We start from the raw sequence: 22,060 nt of genomic DNA, 5'->3' as shown, positions 1-22,060 counted from the left end.
CACCCCTTCTCCAACGACAGGCTGCACAGCTCACAGCTCCAAAACAGAACCTTTTTTTCAACCTGAGAAGAGGAGAGGAAAGAGTAAAGAGGACTTTGTTTTGCATCTTGAATACCAGCTCAGCCATAATAGGATAGTGCAGCAATCAGAGTTATGAGGCCCCCTTTCAAGGCCCTAGTTCCCAGATGACATGTCTAGACTCAACCTCGGCCAGAAGAGATGCTGCTGAGTTAAAGGGAAGAACCAAGTCCTGGCAGGACCCATCACCTGAATGACCAGCAGTGATACCCAGATGGTACACCATGAGCCTTGGGTGAGACTCAGACTTGCTGGCTTCAAGTGAGAATCAGCACATTCCCAGCTGTGATGGCTGTGGACAGAAGACTCCTTCTTCTTGAGAAAAGCAGAGGGAAAAGTAAAGGGGACTGTGTCTTGCATCTTAGGTACCAGCTTTGCCACAAGGGCGTACAGTATTAAGTGGGGTCCCCATTCCAGGTCTTGGGTCTGGGACAGTATTTATGAACCTGGCCTGGGCTAGAAAGGAGCCCCCTGCCCTGAAAGGTGAGTCACAGGCCAGGCAGCATTCACCATGGGCTGAATGAAGAGCACTTGTGCTGTAAGTGAACACTGCTGGTAGCGTGGCAGTACTCCCTAAGGACCTGTAGTGGTGATGACCATGGGGTGAGGCTCCTCTGCCTGTGGAAATGGGAGGTAAGAGTGGGAAAGACTGTGTCTCATGGCTTGAGGGCCAGCTCACCCACAGTACAATAGAACATCAGGTAAGTTTCTAACGTTCTTGACTCCAGTCCCTAGATCCTTGATGACACCTCTGGACCTACCCAGGGCCCAAGGGAACTCACTGTCCTGAAGTAAGGACATAATCCTTGCTGGCTTTGCCACCTGCTGATTGTAGAACTTCAGAGCCTTGAGCAAACATAGGCAGTAGCCAGGTAGTGGTTACAGTGGGCATGGGGTAAGACACAGTGCTATGCTGCCTTCAGGTCTGACTTAGTGCAGTCCCAGCAGCCACCAGGGTGCTTGTGTCATCCCATCCCCAGATCCAGCTCAGAACAGATTGAGAGAGAGAGAGAGGCTCTTCGTTTGGCAGAAAGTACAGGAAGAGAACAAAAGTCTCTGCTTGGCAATTCAGGAAATTCTTCAAGATCATATCCAAGGACTTCTATGAGTCTGCAAGAAGCACAGAATCACTGGGCTGAGGGTGTCCCCTAATACACATATGGCTTAGATCACAAGAACCAAGTCCTTTCAAATACCTGGAAAGTCTTCCCAAGAAAGAAAGACAGGCACAAACAAGTCCAGACTGCAAACACTATCAGAAATAGCTAACTCTTCAATGTCCAGACATAGATGAATGTCCACAAGCATCAAAACTATCCAGGGAAACATGACCTCACCAAATTAACGAAATAAGTCACCAGGGACCAATACTGGAGAAAGAAAGGTACGTGACTTTTTAGACAGAGAATTCAAAATAGTTGTTTTGAGGAAACTCAAAGAAATTCAAGATAACACAGAGAAGAAATTCAGAATTCTATCAGATTAACTAAGAGATTGAAATAATTAAACATAATCAAACAGAAATTCTGGGGTTGAAAAATGCAATTGACATTACAGAATGCATCAGATTTCACAGCAGATTTGACTAAGCAGAAGAAAGAATTAGTGAGTTTTAGGACAGGCTATTTGAAAATGCAATCAGAAGAGACAAAAGAAAAAAGAATAAAAAACAATAAAGCACAACTACAGGATCTAGAAAATGCCCTCAAAAAGGAAAAATGTGAAACTTACTGGCTAAAAGAGGAAGTAGAGAAAGAGCGATAGAAAGTTTATTGACAGGGATAATAATTTTTCAACCTAGAAAAAGATATCAATGTCCAAGAAGAAGAAGGTTATAGAACACCATGCAGATTTAATCCAAAGAACACCACCTCAAGGTATTTAATAATCGAACTCCCAAAGGTTAACGATAAAGAAAGGATCCTAAAAGTAGTGAGACAAAAGAAGTCAATTATATACAAGGGAGCTCCAATACACTGGGCAGCTGAAATTTTAGTGGAAAGCTTACAGACCAGGAGAGAGTGACATGACATACTTAAAGTACTACTCTAGAATAGTATATATGGCAAAAATATCCTTCAAACATGAAGGAGAAATAAAGACTTTCCCACACAAGCAAAAGTTAGGGATTTTATCAATAATAAACCTGTCCTACAAGAAATGCTAATGGGAATACTTCCATTAGGAAGAAAAGCATTTTAATGAGCAATAAGAAATCATTTTAAGGTGCAAAATTTACCAGTAACAGTAAGTACAAGGAAAAACACAGAATATTATAATACTGTAACTATGGTAAATTACTGCTAAGCAGGAAGACTAAAAGATGAACCAATCAAAAACAATGACTACAATCACGTGTCAAGACATAGACCATACAATAAGATACAGATAGAAACAACAAAAAGTTAAAAAGCAGAAGAATGAAGTTAAGGTGTAGAGTTTTATTAGTTTTCATTTTGCTTGTTTGTTTATGCAAACATTGTTAAGTTGTTACCAGCTTACAACAATGGGTTATAAGATAGTATGTGCAAGCCTCGTGGTGACCTCAAATCAGAAAACATATAGCAGTTATACAAAAAATAAGCAAGAAATTAAATCATACCACCAGAGAAAATTACCTTCACTAAAAGGAAGAGAACAAGGAAGAAAAGAAGGAGGAGAATACCACAAAACAACTAGAAAACAAATAACAAAATGGCAGGAGTAATTCCTTACTTATCAATAATAATATTGAAGTTAAGTGGACTAAACTCTCCAATCAAAAGACATAGAGTGGCTGAATGGATAAAAACAACAACCACCATCACCATCCAAACGAAAACCAAATGATCTGTTGCTTACAAGAAACACACTTCATCTAAAAAGACACACATAGACTGAAAATAAAGGAATCGAAAGAGGTGTTCTGTGCCAATGGGAACCAAAAAAAGCAGGAGTCACTATACTTATACCAGACAAAATAGATTTCAAGACAAAAACTATAAGAAGAAACAAAAAAAGATCACTATGTAATATAAAGAGGTCAATTCAGCAAGAGGATATAACAATTGTAAATATATGCACCCGACACTGGAGCACCCAGATATATAAAGCAAATATTAGAGCTAAATAGAGAGACACAGACCCCAATAAAATAACAGCTGGAGACTTACATACTTCACCTTCAGCATTGAATAGATCTTCCAGAAAGAAAATCATCAAAGAAACATCAGGCTTAATCTGCATTATAGATGAGATAGACCTAATAAATATTTATAGAACATTCATCCAGTGGCTACAGAATAAACATTTTTGTTCTCAGCACACGGGTAATTCTCAAAGATACATGATATGTTAGGTGATAAAACACATCTTACAATTTTTTTAATGGAAATAATATCAAGCATCTTCTCTGACCACAATGAAACAAAACTAGAAATCAATAACAAGAGCATTTTTGGAAACTATACAAACACATAGAAATTAACTCTTTTTCCATTTACCCCATCAATACTTGCTGGTGGTGCTTGTAGCTGCAGTGTTTACTCTAAGATAACTTTGCCGTGAAGTATTTTGCCTTTATTATTATTTTTGCATCTCTCTTGTATATTGACTTTGGAAACAAAAGATAACATTCTATTTATAGCATTCTGGTTTTGGTAGTGGTATTTTCATTTACAAAATATAACAATTCTCAATTGCTGAAAATGTCAAATACTGGAAATTGTAGCATCCCTCCAAGTGATGTTAACATCGTTCTTGAACAATTGTTGGCTGAAGATTCATTTGATGAATCTGATTTTTCCAAAATAGACAATTCTGATGATTCAGACTACTCTAACATTAGTTCTGTTTTGAAATAACTCCAAGAAGAGTTCTTATATTTTATTTTCACATTGAAAATCAGTCAGATTTGCTGCAGTCTCAAAAAGCATGTTTATGTAAAATTAAATGAGCAATGGCAGCAAGGTGCACTTAAAAAAAACAGGAACAGGGTTAAACAACATGATACTAAACAACTAATGGGTCAATGAAGGCATTAAGAAGGAAATTGAAAAATTTATTGAAATAAAAATTATAATGAAAGCACAACATACTAAAACCTATGGAATACAGTGACAGCAGTAATAGGAGGCAAATTTATAGCTATCAGTGCTTACATCAAAAAAAAAAAAACTTCAAATAAACAACCTAATGATGTAGGCAAGAGCTAAAAAAGCAAGAGCTATCTAAACTCAAGATTAGTAAAAGAAAAGAAATAATAAAGATCAGAGCAGAAATAAATGAATTTGAAATGAAGAAAGCAATGCAAAAGATCAATTAAACAAAAGATTGATTTTTTAAAGATAAAGAAAATTGACAAACCTTTAGCCAGACTAAGAAAAATGAGAGAAGACCCAATTAAGTAAAATCAGAATTGAAAAAGGATACATTACAACTGACACCACAGAAATTCAAAGGATCTTTGGTAGCTAATAGGAGCAAGTGTATGTCAACAAATTGAAAAATCTAGAATAAATAAATAAATTCCTAGACACATACAATCTACCAAGATTGAACCATAAAGAAATCCAAAACCTGAACAGACCAATATGAAGTAATGAGATCAAAGCCATAATAAAAAGTCTCTCAGCAAAAAAAGCCTGGGACACAATGGCTTCACTGCTGACACCTACCAAACATTTAAAGAACTAATGCCAATCCTCCTCAAACTATTCTGAAAAGTAGAGGAGAAAGAAAGCCCTATAGGGCAATATCACAAATGAATCTTGATGCAAAAATTCTCAACAAAATACTACCAAACCAAATTCAACTACACATTTTGTAATCCCAGCACTTTGGGAGGCTGAGGCAGGCGGATGACCTGAGGTTGGGAATTCGACACCAGCCTGACCAACATGGAGAAATCCCGTCTCTACTAAAAATACAACAACAACAACAAAAATTAGCCAGGCACGGTGGCGTCTGCCTGTAATCCCAGCTACTCGGGAGGCTGAGGCAGGAGAATCACTTGAACCCGGGAGGTGGAGGTTGCGGTGAGCCGAGATCATGCCATTGCACTCTAGCCTGGGCAACAAGAGTGAAAATCCATCTCAAAACAAATAAACAAACAAACAAACAAAAACTCATTCATTATGAGCAAGTGGGATTTATCCCAGGGATGTAAGGATGGTTCAACATATGGAAATCCATCAATGTGATACATTATATTAACAGAATGAAGGACAAAACCCATGTGAAAAATTAAGCATCAATTGAAATGACAAAAACTGGGTTTTGAAGAAACATACCTTAACAAAATAAAAGGGAACATATGACAGATCCATGACTAGTATCATACAGAATGGGGAAAAATGTAAAGCCTTTTCCCTAAGATCAGGAATATGAAAAAGATGCCCACTGTTATTCAATATAGTACTGAAAGTCCTAGGTAGGGCCATCAGACCAGAGAAAGAAATAAAGGGAATCCACATTGACAAGGAAGAAGTCATATTATCCTTGTTTGCAGAGGATATGATGGTATACTTGAAAAAACCTAAACAACTCCACAAGAAAACTATTAGAACTGATAAATAAATCAGTAAAGAGTGCAAAATCAACGTACAAAAATCAGTAGCATTTCTATATGCCAACAGCAAACAATCTGAAAAAGAAATCAAGAAAGTAACACCATTTACAATAGCTACAAATAAAATAAAATGCCTAGGAAGTAACCAAAGAAGTGATAAATCTCTACAATGAAAACTATATAATTGATGCAAGAAATTGAAGGGGACACCAAAAAATGGAAGGCTATTCCATGTTTATGGATTGGAAGAATCACTATTGCTAAAATGCCCATACTACCCAAAGCAATCTACAGATTTAATTGCAATCCCTACCAAAATACCAATGACATTCTTCAGAAATAGAAAAAACAATGCTAAAATTTATATGGAACCACAAAAGACCCAGAATAGCCAAAGCCATCATAAGCAAAAAAGAACAAAACTGGAGGAATCACATTACTTGACTTCAAATTATACAGAGGCATAGTAACCCAAATAACAGGGCACTAGCATAAAAATGGACACATGGACCAATGGGACAGAATAGAGAACCTCGAGATAAGTCCATAAACCCACAGTGGGCTCTTTTTTCACAAAGGTGCTGATACGGCTCTGTGTCCCCACCCAAATCTCATGTTGAATTATAATTCCTAATGTTGGGGGGAGGGACCCTGTGGGAGGTGACTAAATCATGAGGGCGGACTTCCTCCTTGCTGTTCTCATGAGATCTGGTTGCTTGAAAGTGTGTAGAATTTCCCCCTTGACTCTCTCACTGCTGACACCATGTGAAGATGTGCTTGCTTCTCTTTACCCTTCCACCATGATTGTAAGTTTCCTGAGGTCTCCCCAATCATGCTTTCTGTACAGCCTGAGGAACAGTGAATCAATTAAACTTCTTCACTTCATAAATTACTAGGCTCAGGTAGTTCTTTAGAACAGTGTGAGAATGGACTAATACAGGTGCCAGGACCATACAGTGGGGAAAAGACAATCTCTTCAATAAATGGTGTTGGGAAAACTGGGTATACATATGCAAAGGAATGATACTAGATCTCTATCTCTCACCATATATAAAAATAGATTTGGAAGTATCTATTTAAAAAATTTAGAACAAAATTTCAAAACCTTTATCTCAAAAAATCTTCCATGTTAATTGGTTCTCCAATTTTTTTCTCATAGTAAGTAATAAATAGCTAAACGCACTATTAATTGTGTCTATTGAACATATAAAGCCATATCAAGGCATTCTATTTCAGATCTCAACCCAAACTCTTCAATTCCAAACAATATATATTTATTGAGCACTTACTACATGCAAATTACTAGACTCAGCACTGGAGACATAGATGATTAAGATTTGTAAAATGCAGATGCACGTAACTATCCACAAAATGCTGGTGACTGCTAATGTTGTACAGGTGCTTCATGGTGTTTATTTTATTTCATTTATTCTCTCACTTTTACCAGGTAGGTGTTATTGGTGTCCTCATTTTATAAATAGGGTGTAACTGTGTCTAAGAGGTTCAGTAACTTGTACAGAGTCACAAAATTAGTTCATGGCAAGACTAATAGACGGCAGGATTGGGACTCTATCCCAGGTGTGTCTAACTGAAGTAAGAACAAAGTGACGTATGACCACAGAGGAAAGAAAGTGTAAACACATACTCGGAACTTCTGGGAAAGGTTTCTCAAAGGTGCCAACAGTTGGAGACTGGTTTTAAGTATATTCCCAAGAAGAGAATGAAGGTGGGTGAGATGTCAAGGAGAGAACACTCCATGAGCCAAAATGGAGAGGAATGAAGATACATAGCAGGTTCAGCAACCAGCAAGTGGCCCCAGGGGCTACAATGTCGGTGGATCCACAGGGAGAGATGAGCAAGTTGGTCCTTATAGGAACACTTACTGTCATCAGTGACTCATGATGGGAGCCACTGACGACTTGCCATTTTAAGCCTAAATGAAACTAAAAACTGAAAAGTAGATCATGTAGGGCACACAAAATAGGCTAAAAAGTCTCAGAGTGCAGTACAACTCATACTATTAATTACTAGAGAAAATGGTCCAGGCCTTTTTTTCACTGAATGCAGAGTTTTGTTGGCCCCTGCTGAGAGCTTGACTACTAATAACATAGGCAAACCCCTAAACTCATCATAGGTATGAGGGACTCTTTCCAAAAGAAATGAAAATATCACTATGTTGATGATTGTCAACACCCATATCGATGTGTCATTAAACCTAGTTCCTAAATTATTATTTCCCAAACATTTCAAGGATAAGTTAGATACCCATTTTAAACTTAGTTGTTTCCACACTCTGTATCCTTAATTTAATTAAAAAATACTCTCAGGGGGCCGGGCGCAGTGGCTCACGCCTGTAATCCTAGCACTTTGGGAGGCTGAGGCAGGCAGATCACGAGGTCAGGAGATCGAGACCATTCTGGCTAACACGGTGAAACCCTATCCCTACAAAAAAAAATACAAAAAAATTAGCCGGGTATGGTGGCGGGCGCCTGTAGTCCCAGCTACTCGGGAGGCTGAGGCAGGAGAATGGCGTGAACCCGGGAGGCAGAACTTGCAGTGAGCCAAGATGGCGCCACTGCACTCCAGCCTGGGTGACAGAGTGAGACTCTATCTCAAAAAAAAAAAAAAAAAAAAAAAAAGTCTTAGGGAAAACATGAACAAAGATTCCTTGACCATTGAATATTCTACTTAGTAATGCAAACTCTAATTGCAGTATACCAAAGAAATAAAATAAAATTTAAGTGTAAATGCCCATTGTGAGTAAACCATACAAAGTAGCTCAAACAAAATCTGTCCATCAGTTTTGTGATCGCCAACTTCTAACACTACTGAGGAAAAGAGAAACTAGTAAAAGAGCTAGTCTGAAAATCATTATACTTGAGTTACAACTTTGTGCTGGTCATTAACTGGCTATTGTTTCAGAAGGCAGGATTCAATTTCTCTGAGATTTAATTTCCTGATCTCTAAAATAAGGATCCACATTCAAAGCTCCTTTCCAGCAATAATAATCTATGATTGTGTAATTATTTGGCGGGGGGAAGTGGCATGATAAAGACAGGAACTGAACAAGGTGTTTAGCACAAGTGGGCAGATTGCACCATGGTTCTTTACGCTGTTTCATTTTGAAGCAACAATGTAACTTATTCTTAGAATTATTTACAGTTTTTTTGTAGTATCAGCAACTGCTTCTTCTTATTTACTTGAATTCCTTTATTTAATGCTACTCAGGAGCAGAGATACTTACAATGGCCTTCTCCATTGTAAGTATCATGAGTATAAGTAAGTAAGTATAAGTAAGTAAGTATCATGAATAATCATTCAATTTCCTATTCCTTTTAAAATTCCTGGAGACCACATTAAAAAGCCACTTAGTTTTTATTCTGGGAGCTTTCTGGAAGAAGAGGTACTGAAGACTGACATAAGGAAATATTTAAGACAGGAAAGGGTAAGTTATTGTATATTTTCCAAATTTCCTAGTCCTAGAGGGATCCTTGCTGTATTCCCCAGCTTTATCTGTTTCTTCCTGAGTTGTCCATCTTGGATGGACACAGCTACCAGTATATTCCTTTATGAGACCTCTCCTTCTAGCACTGACAGGGACAGTTCCTTCACTTTTTATTTTAGCCAAGATAAGATGGGAATCTTCTAAAATAAAATCTTACTTAGAATATAAGCACAAATTATGTGTGCACACACACACACACACACAATCCATTTAAAAATAAACACAAAAACATAGAAACAAATAAATGTCCACATATATTAAATATATACCAATATTAAATATATATCAATATGTTAAATATATAAATATCCAGACACTAGCCTCTGTCTTGCCTATTACAGCTTATTAAATACATACTATAATTTTGAAGCAAATTCATCATCCTTTCAACACTCAAGAGTCAACATCAGCCTTTGTTAATATTATTAATAGAATTATCTTTATGTGATCTGTAGCTCCTTTTCTATTTTTTCCTAGACTAGCAACTAGATCTGGTCATAGCAAATGGCCATGTATTTTAATGATGGAGCTATCATTATCCAGTTTCTTGATTCATGATCGATTCCTATCTGAATAAAAGCAAACTCTAGGTTATCTTGTTTTCCAGAATGGTGCTCTCCTGTTTCTAATTTTAATTTGAGACACTTACAGTCCTTCATCTACGGAGCCATTAGAATCAACTTACACTGAACTAAGTGAAGAGAAATACTCCTGTCTGGGTCCCTAGCTTGAGTGGGCTGCTGTAGACAGTGGAGTTGCCATCCTGGCAGTCCAAGGCAGGGGCTGGGATTCAAGTGTCTGTAATAACGGCTGGGCACCTACTGTTGTGCAATAGAAGATGGCAGAAGGATAAGACCCAATTAAACACATTTAGAGATAGATGATAATTAAACACAGTTGGGACCAACTCCCCCTACCTTCAAAAACATACAAAATTTTAAAGTTAGGAAGAAACGTATGAGAATATGGTCATACTGGGAACAAGCAAAATGAATCCAAAATTAATGCTGTAGTCTGTCTTGGTATATCCATAATTTACCTTTTAGAACCAACAAAAGGCTGGTGCACAGTAGGGCACAGGTGGCTTAAGAGCTAGCAATGGGGTACTCCCCACTTTGGGCTGTCATGGACACAGGTCAAACCTCTCAGTCTGACTTTCAGTGCTCTCAGGGATCTGGTCTCAGTATACCTCTCCAATCCTATCTCTGGGTTTTCCCCTTACAGCTTGATTAAATGCTTGCCTTTCTGTCAGCTTATCCTTGATTTCATGATTTTGCTCAGGCTGTTTTTCCAGCTATAATGTTCATCTTGTGGTAACTCTATCTTCACATGATTTAGTCCAGTTTATCCCTCGTGGTGCTGATTCAAAGGCCACCTCCTGGATAAGCCATCCTCCCCCTGCTAGTGAAAATGGGATTGAAATTTTGTATAATGGTTATTTATGTGCTTGTCTTATCCTGTTTACTAAAAGGTTAGCCCCAGAGCACAGGCTCTATAAAGGATTCAGCTGTCAGACCCCTGTGGAGAACCTTTATCCAGACCTTTATACAATGGCCTCAACAAATGTTGAGACAACATGGAAGTCATCTCAATCCGTGATTTCTAGGGTAGCAAAGATTATAGCACAATTGATGTTGAGTGAGATCGTAATAAATTTAGTCCTGGTTTGGACTAAAAATGAAAAGTAGGAGAGAGGAATAGGCTAAGATAATCCCTAGATTTCTGGTTGGCATAATGAGATAAGTGGTGGTGTCATTAATAAAAAAGGGAACAGCCGGTTGCAGTGGCTCACGCCTGTAATCCCAGCACTTTGGGAGGCCGAGGCGGGTGGACCACAAGGTCAAGAGTTTGAGACCAGCCTGGCAAAGATGGTGAAACCCCATCTCTACTTAAAAAAAAAAAAAAAATACAAAAATTAGCCCGTCACAGTGGTTGGCGCCTGTAATCTCAGCTATTTGGGAAGCTGAGGCAGGAGAATCGCTTGAACCTGGGAGGTGGAGGTTGCAGTGAGCCGAGATCATGCCACTGCACTCTAGCCTGGGTGATAGAGTAAGACCCTGTCTCAAAAAAAAACAAATAAAATAAAATAAGAAAGGGAACAAATAACACATTTTAGATGGAATATCACAAGTTTAATTTTGGACACGTTGAGTTTGAAGTATCTTTCAGTCACATGGAGATGGGAATTGAAAATATAATTGTTAGTAAAGCAATGGGGATAGCATTCTTAAAGTCTCGTGTGTTAAGGAAAAGCATACATGTTCCAAAGGGTGAATAATTCTCACCATGACATAGTCACAGCCATTAAAGAAAAATGATCTTGCCCAGAAAATAGAACATAAAATGGAGTCACGCATTGTGCTACATGGAAGGACCCTATTATTACTTTCTATTGATTTGTTTTCTCTTTTCATTGTTCTGTTTTGTAAAATCAAAATCCTATTTGAGCAAATTTACATTACATAAAGTCCCACACCTAATAAGGAATTGACAGCTTGGGTGGGGTTTTTTGTTTTTTTTTTTTGAGACAGAGTCTCCCACTGCCACCTGGGCTGGAGTGCAATAGCATGATCTGGGCTCACTGCAACCTCCGCCTCCCTGGTTCAAGTGATTCTCTTGCCTCAGCCTCCCAAGTAGCTGGGATTATAGGCGCCCACCACCACGCCTGACTAATTTTTTGTATTTTTAGTAGAGAGGGGGTTTCACTATGTTGGCCATGCTGGTCTCGAACTCCTGACCTCGTGATCCACTCGCCTTGGCCTCCCAAAGTGCTGGGATTACAGGCGTGAGTCACCGCACCCAGCAGGTAGTTTTAACACTGATTTGATAGTCAATTTTTAGTTTGATTTCCTTTGTTAATCCTTCCACATATGTCTCAAATACACCTTATATTCTGGCCTGAAAACCATAGATGCCAGGACAAGTGGACTAGTTACAACAGCACCACAAACACAGCCAGGATTTTTGGTCTAAGAAACCAACATTAGTAAGAAAAAGGAGTTACTAAATCCTTTTTATTTCTACAAAATCATATGCAAAATATAACAATCTATAAATGTCAAAGGTAATTGCCACTAGCATGTTGAGAGTATCAAGTAAAATATTAAAGTTATTTTGCATTGTATATACAACACAAAGAAAATTTAAGATGATAACATGTTAATAATATGACTTTCAAAAAAAGGAAGTTTTAATTTGGAATTTGTTATCATTTAAGTAGATGCTGGGTTAGATATTTTCTTTACGAGGAATGACAATTATAGTTTAAATAATATTTTTAGGCAAATATTCAAGACATATAAAAGAAGGAATTGTAGGAAGTGTTAAATATTCCGTACAGGAGGTAGATGTGGTGGTTTGTGCCTGTAAGCTCAGCTACACAGGAGGCTGATGCAGGAGGATCACTTGAGCCCAGAATTTTGAGGTCAGCCTGAGCAACAGTGAGACCCTGTCTCTAAAATAGAATGAAATAGAATAAAAAATATTCCATATAATGGCTATCCATCTGTTGCTTCAGCAGCTCAAAAATACCCGTCTGCTGTGGGGAAGAAATTTCAAAATGGTTAGCAGGCAGGACTCTGCCTCTCACATAGAAACTGGAAGTGAGCTGAGACCAAGTGTCTCTCACCACCTGTGTGGACCTGTAACCTACGTGTGGGCGATCAGATGGTCCAGTATGGAACTTAGAACCTCAAGGAAGCAACATAAAGCTCAAAGTCAGTTTACAAATATTTTGAGTGGGATGTGGCATTCAAGAAACTAGTGTCACGGCAGGCAATGTTAGAGGCAGGTGGGTGGTTTTCAGTGGCAGCCGTTTAGCTGATGATTCTTGAGGAAGGACAGTTGAAGCCCCCTGCTTTAATGACTAAACCTGGCTCTCTCCCATCCTCTCCATTCTCTGAGCCATCCAACACTGTCCACTAAACTGCTTTACTTTTTAAGTGGGCTTTTATTGTTTTCGTCAAGAATTCTGAATAGCACATTTCAGTTACAAATGACTTTTATCTATTCCTATTAAATCAGATAGTCAACAGTTTAAAAATACTGGATTCAAAGGAAAAATTTTATTTTAAAATATTTTATAACTGGAGTTTCTACCAATTTAGTCTGCCTTCTAACGTTGTCAATTTTAACTCATGTGAAAAATGCTTTCCTGTTTTTCGAGGAGTGTATTACGACATGGTCTTAATTCTTCAGAATAGTTGAATAAGTTAGAAAAGTGATGTGTTTTATATTCAGGTCTTGACTGAAAATAGAAAGTTCTCATATCCATTCCACAGTATCTCCCAATACTCCACTTCCTCCCAACAAGGAAGTTTATAAAGTATTCAGTTTGTATTCAATTTATATTAGGACCGTTTTCTTTAAAGCTGAATCTTTAATTAAAAAAAAATTATCCTGCCAAGCACATACCTCAATTCAATTCTAAAGGATAATATCATGTACAAAAAGAAAAATGTCAGCTTTGAGTTAGCTATGTAGATTTAATACAATCAGATTTTTTGATCCATTTTACCAACATCAGAAACTGTGACAAATCAAGTTATTTTTCATGATCTTCAAGAAGACAGCTTTTGTTTAATGTGTTACCAGCAGCATAACCAAGCCTCTTTTCTTTTGCCTGAGTAAGTCTGACACTTTGGGACTAGTGTGAATATGCATGCTGAGGGCTGGAAAATCTTTCCTCCTCCTTTGAACTAAGATCCATGGTCAAAGGAGTGTTGTGGGTAAAAATTCAAGTTCAACTCCCACCTCTTCCAAACATATGTTTGTAAAAAATAAAATATTTCTTACATGTTAAAAAATAAAATTAAAAAGACAAAGATATTTTCTAAAACAAGATGAGCATTAGAGTGGACCTAACAGAGCAAACAAGAACACCAGGTAAGAGGGCAGAAACTATAGGCTGATTCGAAGTCAGGCACCAAAAACGGGAAAAAGAGGCGTGGAGAGTAAAGGAACTAAAACACACATTCACAATGAAGGCCTTGACCGAGATGTGGTGGGAAGAATGGGGCTGAGTGTGGGGTTCTTTGCCTGGGAAAAAGACTGAAAAATCTCTGCTGCTTCTTCCTTTTATACGGAGCCAGGTGCTTGAGATGGCAGGATGGAGAGACAGAAGATCTACTTCTCACTGGCTCAGTAACTAGATCTGCAGTTTCCTTCAAATCACGATGGGCCCTGGGGAATCTTGAAACCAGTAATGGCAAAGGCAAAACCCTCCAGATAGACAGAATGCAGAAGGAAAGAAAAATCAAAATAGAAAACCTCCCACTCAAGATGAGAAAGCAAACGAAAATTCTGAACCCTAGACTAAGGAAACCAAATATTAAATAAACAAATGAACTCAATAATCAGGACAATTCACCTGTGCTGAAATGCAAATCTGAGAGTTACTGTTAAAAAGTATGTTTAAGATCAAAGAGAAGAAAAATGGAATTACTTTCCCCCAAAAGAAAAAATGAATAGCCAGATATGAAAAGTCAGATATGAAAAGAGTGGTTAACAAAAAAAACCACTCACCAAGTAAGAAATTATAGAAATGAAAAATATAGATGTTGATGTATAATAGATATCAGCATGAAAAAAATACTGGTATACAAGATATCTAGACTAGGCCCAGTTCTATGAGAAAATTAGTGAACTGGAAAACAATTTTGAAGAATTCATTCAGACTGTAGCAGAGATTGATAAATGAGTGACAAACATGACAGAGAAATTGCAAGACATGTGAGGTAAAATAGGAAGTTCCAACATTTATGTCTCAGGAATAAAAAGTGAAAAGAATGAGAGAGGATCAATACTTAAAAAAACAACTGAAAAATTTCCATAACTGAGTATATCATGAATTCTCATACTGAAAGCATATTCTCAATTTTTAACAGGATAAACAAGACTACATCTTGCGTCTCAGAATCAGAAAGTGTTGGGCATAACACTGTGCCCAATAATCACTGAAACAGCACAAGCATGACAATCTAATGACAATCTAAATGCTGTGTAGTGCAGCCAATCTTATGATGCTTGAACACTGGGAGACAATTACTCATGGGTCTCTCAAATTTCTGCCTGTCTTATATTAGCTTTTGTTCCAGACTATATTTTCAATAATGTTTGTATAGCAAACAGCCTTAGAAATTAAAAATACTGTCTCCCTCTAGGACAGATGGAAGTTTTATTTGGTGTCCAGGATGGTAAAGTAAAGCTTCCTCCAAGGCAAAATTTGGGCAAGCATGCAAGCAGCCCCTTTAAAAGATTGTAGTTTCCCAAGTTCAGGGTTTCCCAGTTATGAGGCAAGCCAAGTGTGGACACAACATCCATCTATTCCACATTTCCCCTAGGACTGTAGCGGGCAAGGAGAACCAATGTGAACATAAACTCATGCTGTCAGCTTGGCAATGAGTAGTAAAGTCCTTTGTCTCTCATCCATGAATCTTGTGTCTTCTACTAGCATTCATGAAACTGTGGCAGGCCAAATTGTTAGCTTGCAGGTAGGGCAATATCTCAGATCCTTCACAGTTCTTGACATTGAACTTCCTACACAATGTGAATACACCTCAATTTCTGTTTATTTTGATTATTTGTTGTCTATTTTGGGAAGAATGAGGTTGCAACAGATTATGAAACTACATTTACACAAAGATAAAAAGATGGGCATGATTATCTCCTCATTACAAACTACACATCTGCTTCTTTCTTTTTGTCACCTAATTCTTCCTCATTAAAGGTATATCAGGTCTGTCTCTGCAGCAAAGCTGTAAACTCAAACAGGCATGGATTATTATCTCCCAAGATCATCCACAATCATTAGTTCATTTACTCCTGTGAATTAAAGCTTGGGCTTTAAGATCAGAATTTGAATCCTTGCTAAGTCATTTATTTCCTGTGCAGCCTTGTGCAAGTTAATTAACCTCTGCCAACTTCAATTTTTTTCAGCTGTGAAAATGGGTTATCATAAAATATTTTCCTCAGATTTGTTGTAAAATCACATGAGATAACATAATAAAGTCCTAACATAAAATCTGGCACATAGCAGGCATTAAACAAATGGGAACTAAATGTGTACATTCACAACAGGAATTCAAATAAGTAATGTCCTATTCACTTCTTCCAACTCCTTAAATAGTGATATGCTCCTGGGATGAAACAAATATGATTCTCAAGAATAAAGTGAAATTATAAATTTAACTTTAATAATTTTTTGATTTAATAGTACCATCTATAGGAATTTATCTTAAGAAAATAGTAAGAGATTAATGTACAACTCTGTTCATTACACAGTTACTTGATAGAGTAAAAACAGTAACAGCCAAAATGTATGGAATTATTTAAATTAATCATTAAATTGTCAGGCAAGGGAATGTTATCTAGCCATTAAAATTTTGTGTTAGAAGAATGTTTAATTATATGGATATTCACTCCAGTGAAAGTAGACAGTCTCTGGGACACATATAATACTATTACAATTTTGTTTTAAAAATGTTTAAAAATGTCTGGCTGGGCACAGTGGCTCACGCCTGTAATTTTAGCCTTTTGGGAAGCTGAGGCAGGTGGATCACTTGAGCTCAGGAATTCAAGACCAGCCTGGGCAACATGGCAGAACCCTGTCTATACTAAAAATACAAAAATTAGCCAGGCATGGTGGTGCGTACCTATAGTCCCAGCTACTTGGGGGGTCTGAAGAAAGAGGATCACTTGAACCCTGGAGGTTGAGGTTACAGTGATCAGAGATGGTGCCACTGCACTCCAGCCTGGGTGACAAAGTGAGACCCTGTCTCAAAAAAAAAAAAAAAAAAAGTATACCCAAGAAGAAGATATTAAAAGGTTACAGATTAAAATGTTATACTTGATTAATTTTCCATTGTATATTTTTCTGTGACTTTTAAATTTCCTGAAATAAACTTATATACTATTTAAAATCCCAATAGGATGTACAAAGATATTTAAAATGATCTTAAATATAATTTAACCAGGGAAAATGAACAAATAATAGTGCCAAAAGGTCTTTCAAGTTTTATGTTTTTTTAATCCCAAATCTAAGATATCTTACTTTATAGAAAAGTAGAAAATACAAGAAAACATATACCAACACAAAAATGATCTTTTGAAGTTTACATTCTTTGTTCTTAAAACTTGTTTAAAAAGTGCTGCCTGTCACGCCTGTAATGTCAGCACTTTGGGAGGCCAAGGCGGGCGGATCACAAGGTCAGGAGATCGAGACCATACTGGCTAACACAGTGAAACCCCGTTTCTACTAAAAATACAAAAAATTAGCCAGGTGTGGTGGCAGGGGCCTGTAGTCCCAGCTACTTGGGAGGCTGAGGCAGGAGAATTGCTTGAACCCAGAAGGTGGAGGTTGCGGTGAGCCGAGATCGTGCCTCTGTACTCCAGCCTGAGCGACAGAGTGAGACTCCGTTTCAAAAAAAATAAAAGTGTTGCCGGTAATTTTACTAATATTGAGATGCAATTCAACAGGTGACATTCACTTTTCACGTAAGTCCCCATTACCTCCAAATTTTATTCACCTTAAAAACTAATGCATTATTAAACTATTCAAAATCTTTCAATAATCTCTGGATTTTAGAATCAAGATATTATTTGATTACCTGGACTTTTCTGTGCCTCCCATGCATTGATGGATGCCAATGAATTCCATTAATTGTTTTTGTAACATCACATCTTTGCCCTCAATTTGAGTAATGAATTTATGTTGTAAAAGATCTGACACTGTTGGACGCTTTTCATAATCTTTAGTCAAGCACCTGCACTGGCAAAAAAGAACATGCAATTGTTAGATAAGTTAGAGTTTTGAAACTATTATTCATATTCCTAAAAATTAATCTAACACACGAGTGATGCTCCTCACAAATGCTCAGCCCAAGCTTAAAATACATTAATTGCAATTTTTAATCTCTCAAAAATAGCAAACTGCAATGTGATGAAATGTTTGTGAAAGTGCACACATCTGTGAGTGATTAAGCTGCAGTGATACCAACTTTCAACTAAATACCACTTCTGTCGTCTCCCAGCAAGGATTATTGCATAGTGATAATTAAAATGTCTCCACTGCAAAGTCTCCTTTACAAGTCAGTAGCTGCAGATAAATGACAATGAAGTCATTATAGTTTGATGCTTATCTAAAAAATAAAACAAACAATGCAGTTTCCCTTCATAAATGCTTTTAAAGGCTTCTCAATTGATCTGTTTCTTTCTATGTGATAAAACTGGTAACCCAATTGAGAAGGCCACTCAGCTAAGGATGTTGAAATTCCATGTCAATAGGTATTTTTTGAGGTCATACAGCAGATGTACTAATGCATGTTGTACCTCTTGATAGGTTCAACCAGAGCATATTCTTGAGAAAGGACAGGGCTAGTGAGAGCACCTGAAACAACAGCACAGGAGGAGCATTTGAACAAACGTAGAATGTTTAACCAGCTGTGACAGCTGACTTTGAATATTTAAAAGAAGGACTCAAGTAGTTTTCAGTGGTCACAAGGGGGTAAAAGACCCAGAATTGGTGGAATCAAGAGAGAAACAGCTTTCAGGTCAGTCTAAGGAAGAACTTTTCAAGAGTGAGGCTTATCAAAGTAGAATGAGCTGAATTGGGAAATATTATTTTCACTGGAGATATTTCAGTATTGATTGGGCAGCCACTGAGTGCACATGTTTGAGAAGGATTTAACCTCTGGATATAAACTTGGGCTGTACAACTTTCCAAGACCTCTTTAACCCTGCAATTCACAGAGTCTACAATTATGAGAAAATTGGGCTGTCATTTGGGGATATTAAAAAAGAAGAAAAAAGCATAAAAAGATGAAACTCATGCCTTGGCTTGAGCAGCGCCATTTCTAATCGGTATTATAGTAATTAGGCAATTTATTTCATTGAGCTTAACCAAAAATATATTTCCCAGGAATGCTAAAATATGCTAAGGAATAAGAATGCCAATGTTTAAAAAATAAGAACAAGTGCTCTTCGTTTTCCTCTAGTTTAACAGAATGCATTAATTTCTGACATCTGTAGTAATTGTATGTATGTATTCAGAAGAGTCACATATGAAATTATTTTATTCATGTAAAACTTTATCAAATCGTTCATGTGTACTAGGCACTCTGCTAGACTCTGGAGTTACAGTGACAAGTAAGGCACGTTCAGTGCCCTAGAGTTGCTTACTGTCTAGTTAAAGAGAAAGATGTCAAAACAGGTAAGCTAAATACAATTGGCAATGTTAATAGAGGAAGAGAAACCAAACCAATAGCAACCAGGACAGAATACTAACTGCTTGGCAGAAACCAGGAAATGTTTCTCAGAGGTGAAACTGCAAGAAATACATTAGACACTAAGTTCCATTGAGGATTTGTGTGGAAGCATCTACAGTTCCATAAGCAAAGGAGAAATATGATCCTTTTCAGACAAGCAAATGTGAAGGGAATTCATTACAACCAGGCCTGCCTTAGAACAGGTCCTGAAAGGAGTGCTAAATATGGAAAGCAAAGGCCATGACTGGCCACTACAAAAACACAGTTAGGTACATAGACCAGTGGCACCATAAGCAGCCACACAAACAAGTCTGCATAACAACCAACTAACAACATGATGACAGGATCAAATCCACACATGCCAATACTAACATTGAATGTAAACAGGCTAAATGCCCCAATTAAAAGGCACAGATGATAAAGTTGGATAAAGAAGCAAAACCTAATAGTATGTTGAGACCCATCTCATATGAAATGACACTCATAGGCAAAACACAGGTGAACAGAAGAACATGTCCATTGATTATAAAGGGTCCACAGAAGCATAGCTATTGATAAGTGAATAAACATGACCCTAAGGCCATTATCTGAGCAATGATAAATTTGCCCAACATTTAAAAGACACTATAGGTGCTTCCTTAGAAGAAAATAATAGCAATCTCTGGGGCCATTTAACAGATAAGAAGAAATAGGAGGAGATTTAGTTATAGCAGGAGGGAATTTCTTTGGTTTTTTAAAACACTCTTTTTACTCACTTGCTTATGAAGTCATTGAATTCTGCTGACCATAGCTCAGGCTGCCTTAGTTTTGGGGGTGGATTCCTAGAAAAATAAGAATCAGTGTTGGATTCTGCGTATTGGTCAGTCAGTGCAAAATGAGATAGACTAATGCAATCACAGGTTCTGCCAGTTGTAATCAAGGATTCCATCTTTTTCCAACTCCAAGACAGATAAATCATTACTCATCTTTCTTTATACAAAAATGACACAATCTTTGTTTAGCACTTAACATATGACCTGATTTTTCCAACTACTAATTTTTTTCTTTTAAAGAGTCTTCTTGCTTTTACCTAGCTCTAGGGGGAAATATCAATACTTAACAGAACAGAAACAACAGATGCAGGGGAAAAGGTTTCTTTTTCCTGTGAGTCCCAGTGAAGTCTCTGAGGAACATCCAGGGAACACAGAAGTGGCCTGTTTGGAATATGAAGGAAAGCGTGCCGGGGAGTGGCACAGCAGAATGCCCTTATGAGTTGTTCTGTTGTTACTGGACACACAGCAGGAAACATGTTACAAAGTGTTAAGGAACTGAAAAATATTATTAGTGATAAAGCTGTGAATACAACTTTAACAATTTTATTAATTCCTTTCAGTTTAAACTGAACAAATATATTTTTTGGCACATTCGTTGAATACAAAGGAACATCACTTGAAAATGAGGCTGATCTAACTCTGCAATCAAGCAACATTGATCAACCATGATAGTTGAATTTGCTGAAGTGCTGCTTTATGTTAATTCTAACAGCTCTTTGTTTTCATTAGTGAAATGGAAATACTTTGTCTTCAGTTCTGCATTACTCCTTAAATAGCTTATAATGAAATTAATGTACAGTTTGTACAGGCTCATTAAAGAAAAGTGCAGCTACTCATCTACCCCAGATCACGACTAAGCTCATTTCACAATCCTGAGGACAATTTGAAGATTGCTAATTTGCACATTAAAAGAAGTAATTCTTTTCTGCAGAAATGTTGTTTTGTTTCTTGTCCTCCTGAAAATGTCCTTTTATGAGATTTATTGGCTTGCTTTGAATAACAAAGTGTGGATTATTTCGGAATATTCAGAACTGGGTAGCTTTTCAGATCCTCTTTTTCTCCATATTACCGTAGTCAGTATTCTTGGAAGTCCACTGGTGGTAGACATAATTAAGAAATAACCAAGATGATGCAGTTCCTAGAATTACTTTGCACATTGCCTGTTACCTAAGTACAATATCTGTCAACAGTGTCATCCCTCCTTCATGTGGCATCATCACCAAGAGTAATAACATCAGACTAAATATGATGGTTTAATCCACAATTAAAGCAGCTAAGGCAGTACACAACTTCACCTTACATACTGAATGACAATAGGAGTTAGAAACTACAGATTTTTTTCCTGTTTTCTTCAAAATTAATGAAATGTCTTGGATTTAGTATACAGAAGGTTTTCCATTATTTTCTGTAATGTTGTTTCTCCACTTACAAAATAAGCAGTATGTAAAGGATGATATATAGCCAAGGTATTATAATTTGGAACATATAGATAGGACAAGAAATTCAAAGGCAAAAATGAATTCAAACGTTTTGGTCTTATAATAATTTAGTTAGATGCCAAATATTCTAATGTTTTGGATCCCTGTCATCACAGGCTCTGGGTGTGCACTGCATTATAATTAGGGCAAAATCCTTAAAAATATATTTAAAAATAACACCTTTAATAATTATAGGGAGTCTTTTCACATTAGTTATCTGAAACATCTAGGGACTAACCACCACTCATAGAAAATAGTATTTAAAGAAATTAGTTAATAGGATAGTAGGGGAAAATCACACATGAAGGGGTGGGGGGTACATAAATACTCAAGTGGTTTCATGGCACCAAAAGAAGTTATTCTTCTAAATTTATTGT

At 37.2% G+C, this 22,060-nt stretch overlaps 1 protein-coding gene across 7 annotated transcripts in view; it reads right to left on the bottom strand.

The window, feature by feature from the left end:
- Positions 1–22,060, bottom strand: part of MYO3A (myosin IIIA) — a 261,924-nt gene that overhangs the window by 163,695 nt on the left and 76,169 nt on the right. For all 7 annotated transcript variants that reach the window (XM_008002560.3, XM_008002567.3, XM_073018805.1 and 4 more), the window contains 2 exons: positions 20,149–20,214; positions 17,738–17,893 (listed from right to left, as the gene is read on the bottom strand). In XM_008002560.3, the coding sequence (XP_008000751.3) occupies positions 17,738–17,893; positions 20,149–20,214 (222 nt within the window). The remainder of the gene's footprint in view (positions 1–17,737; positions 17,894–20,148; positions 20,215–22,060) is intronic.

This window comes from Chlorocebus sabaeus, chromosome 9, assembly GCF_047675955.1.
Source record: "Chlorocebus sabaeus isolate Y175 chromosome 9, mChlSab1.0.hap1, whole genome shotgun sequence".
Taxonomy (NCBI): domain Eukaryota; kingdom Metazoa; phylum Chordata; class Mammalia; order Primates; family Cercopithecidae; genus Chlorocebus; species Chlorocebus sabaeus.
Note: the sequence above shows the minus strand (reverse complement) of the source record. Positions and strands in the feature narration are given on the sequence as shown.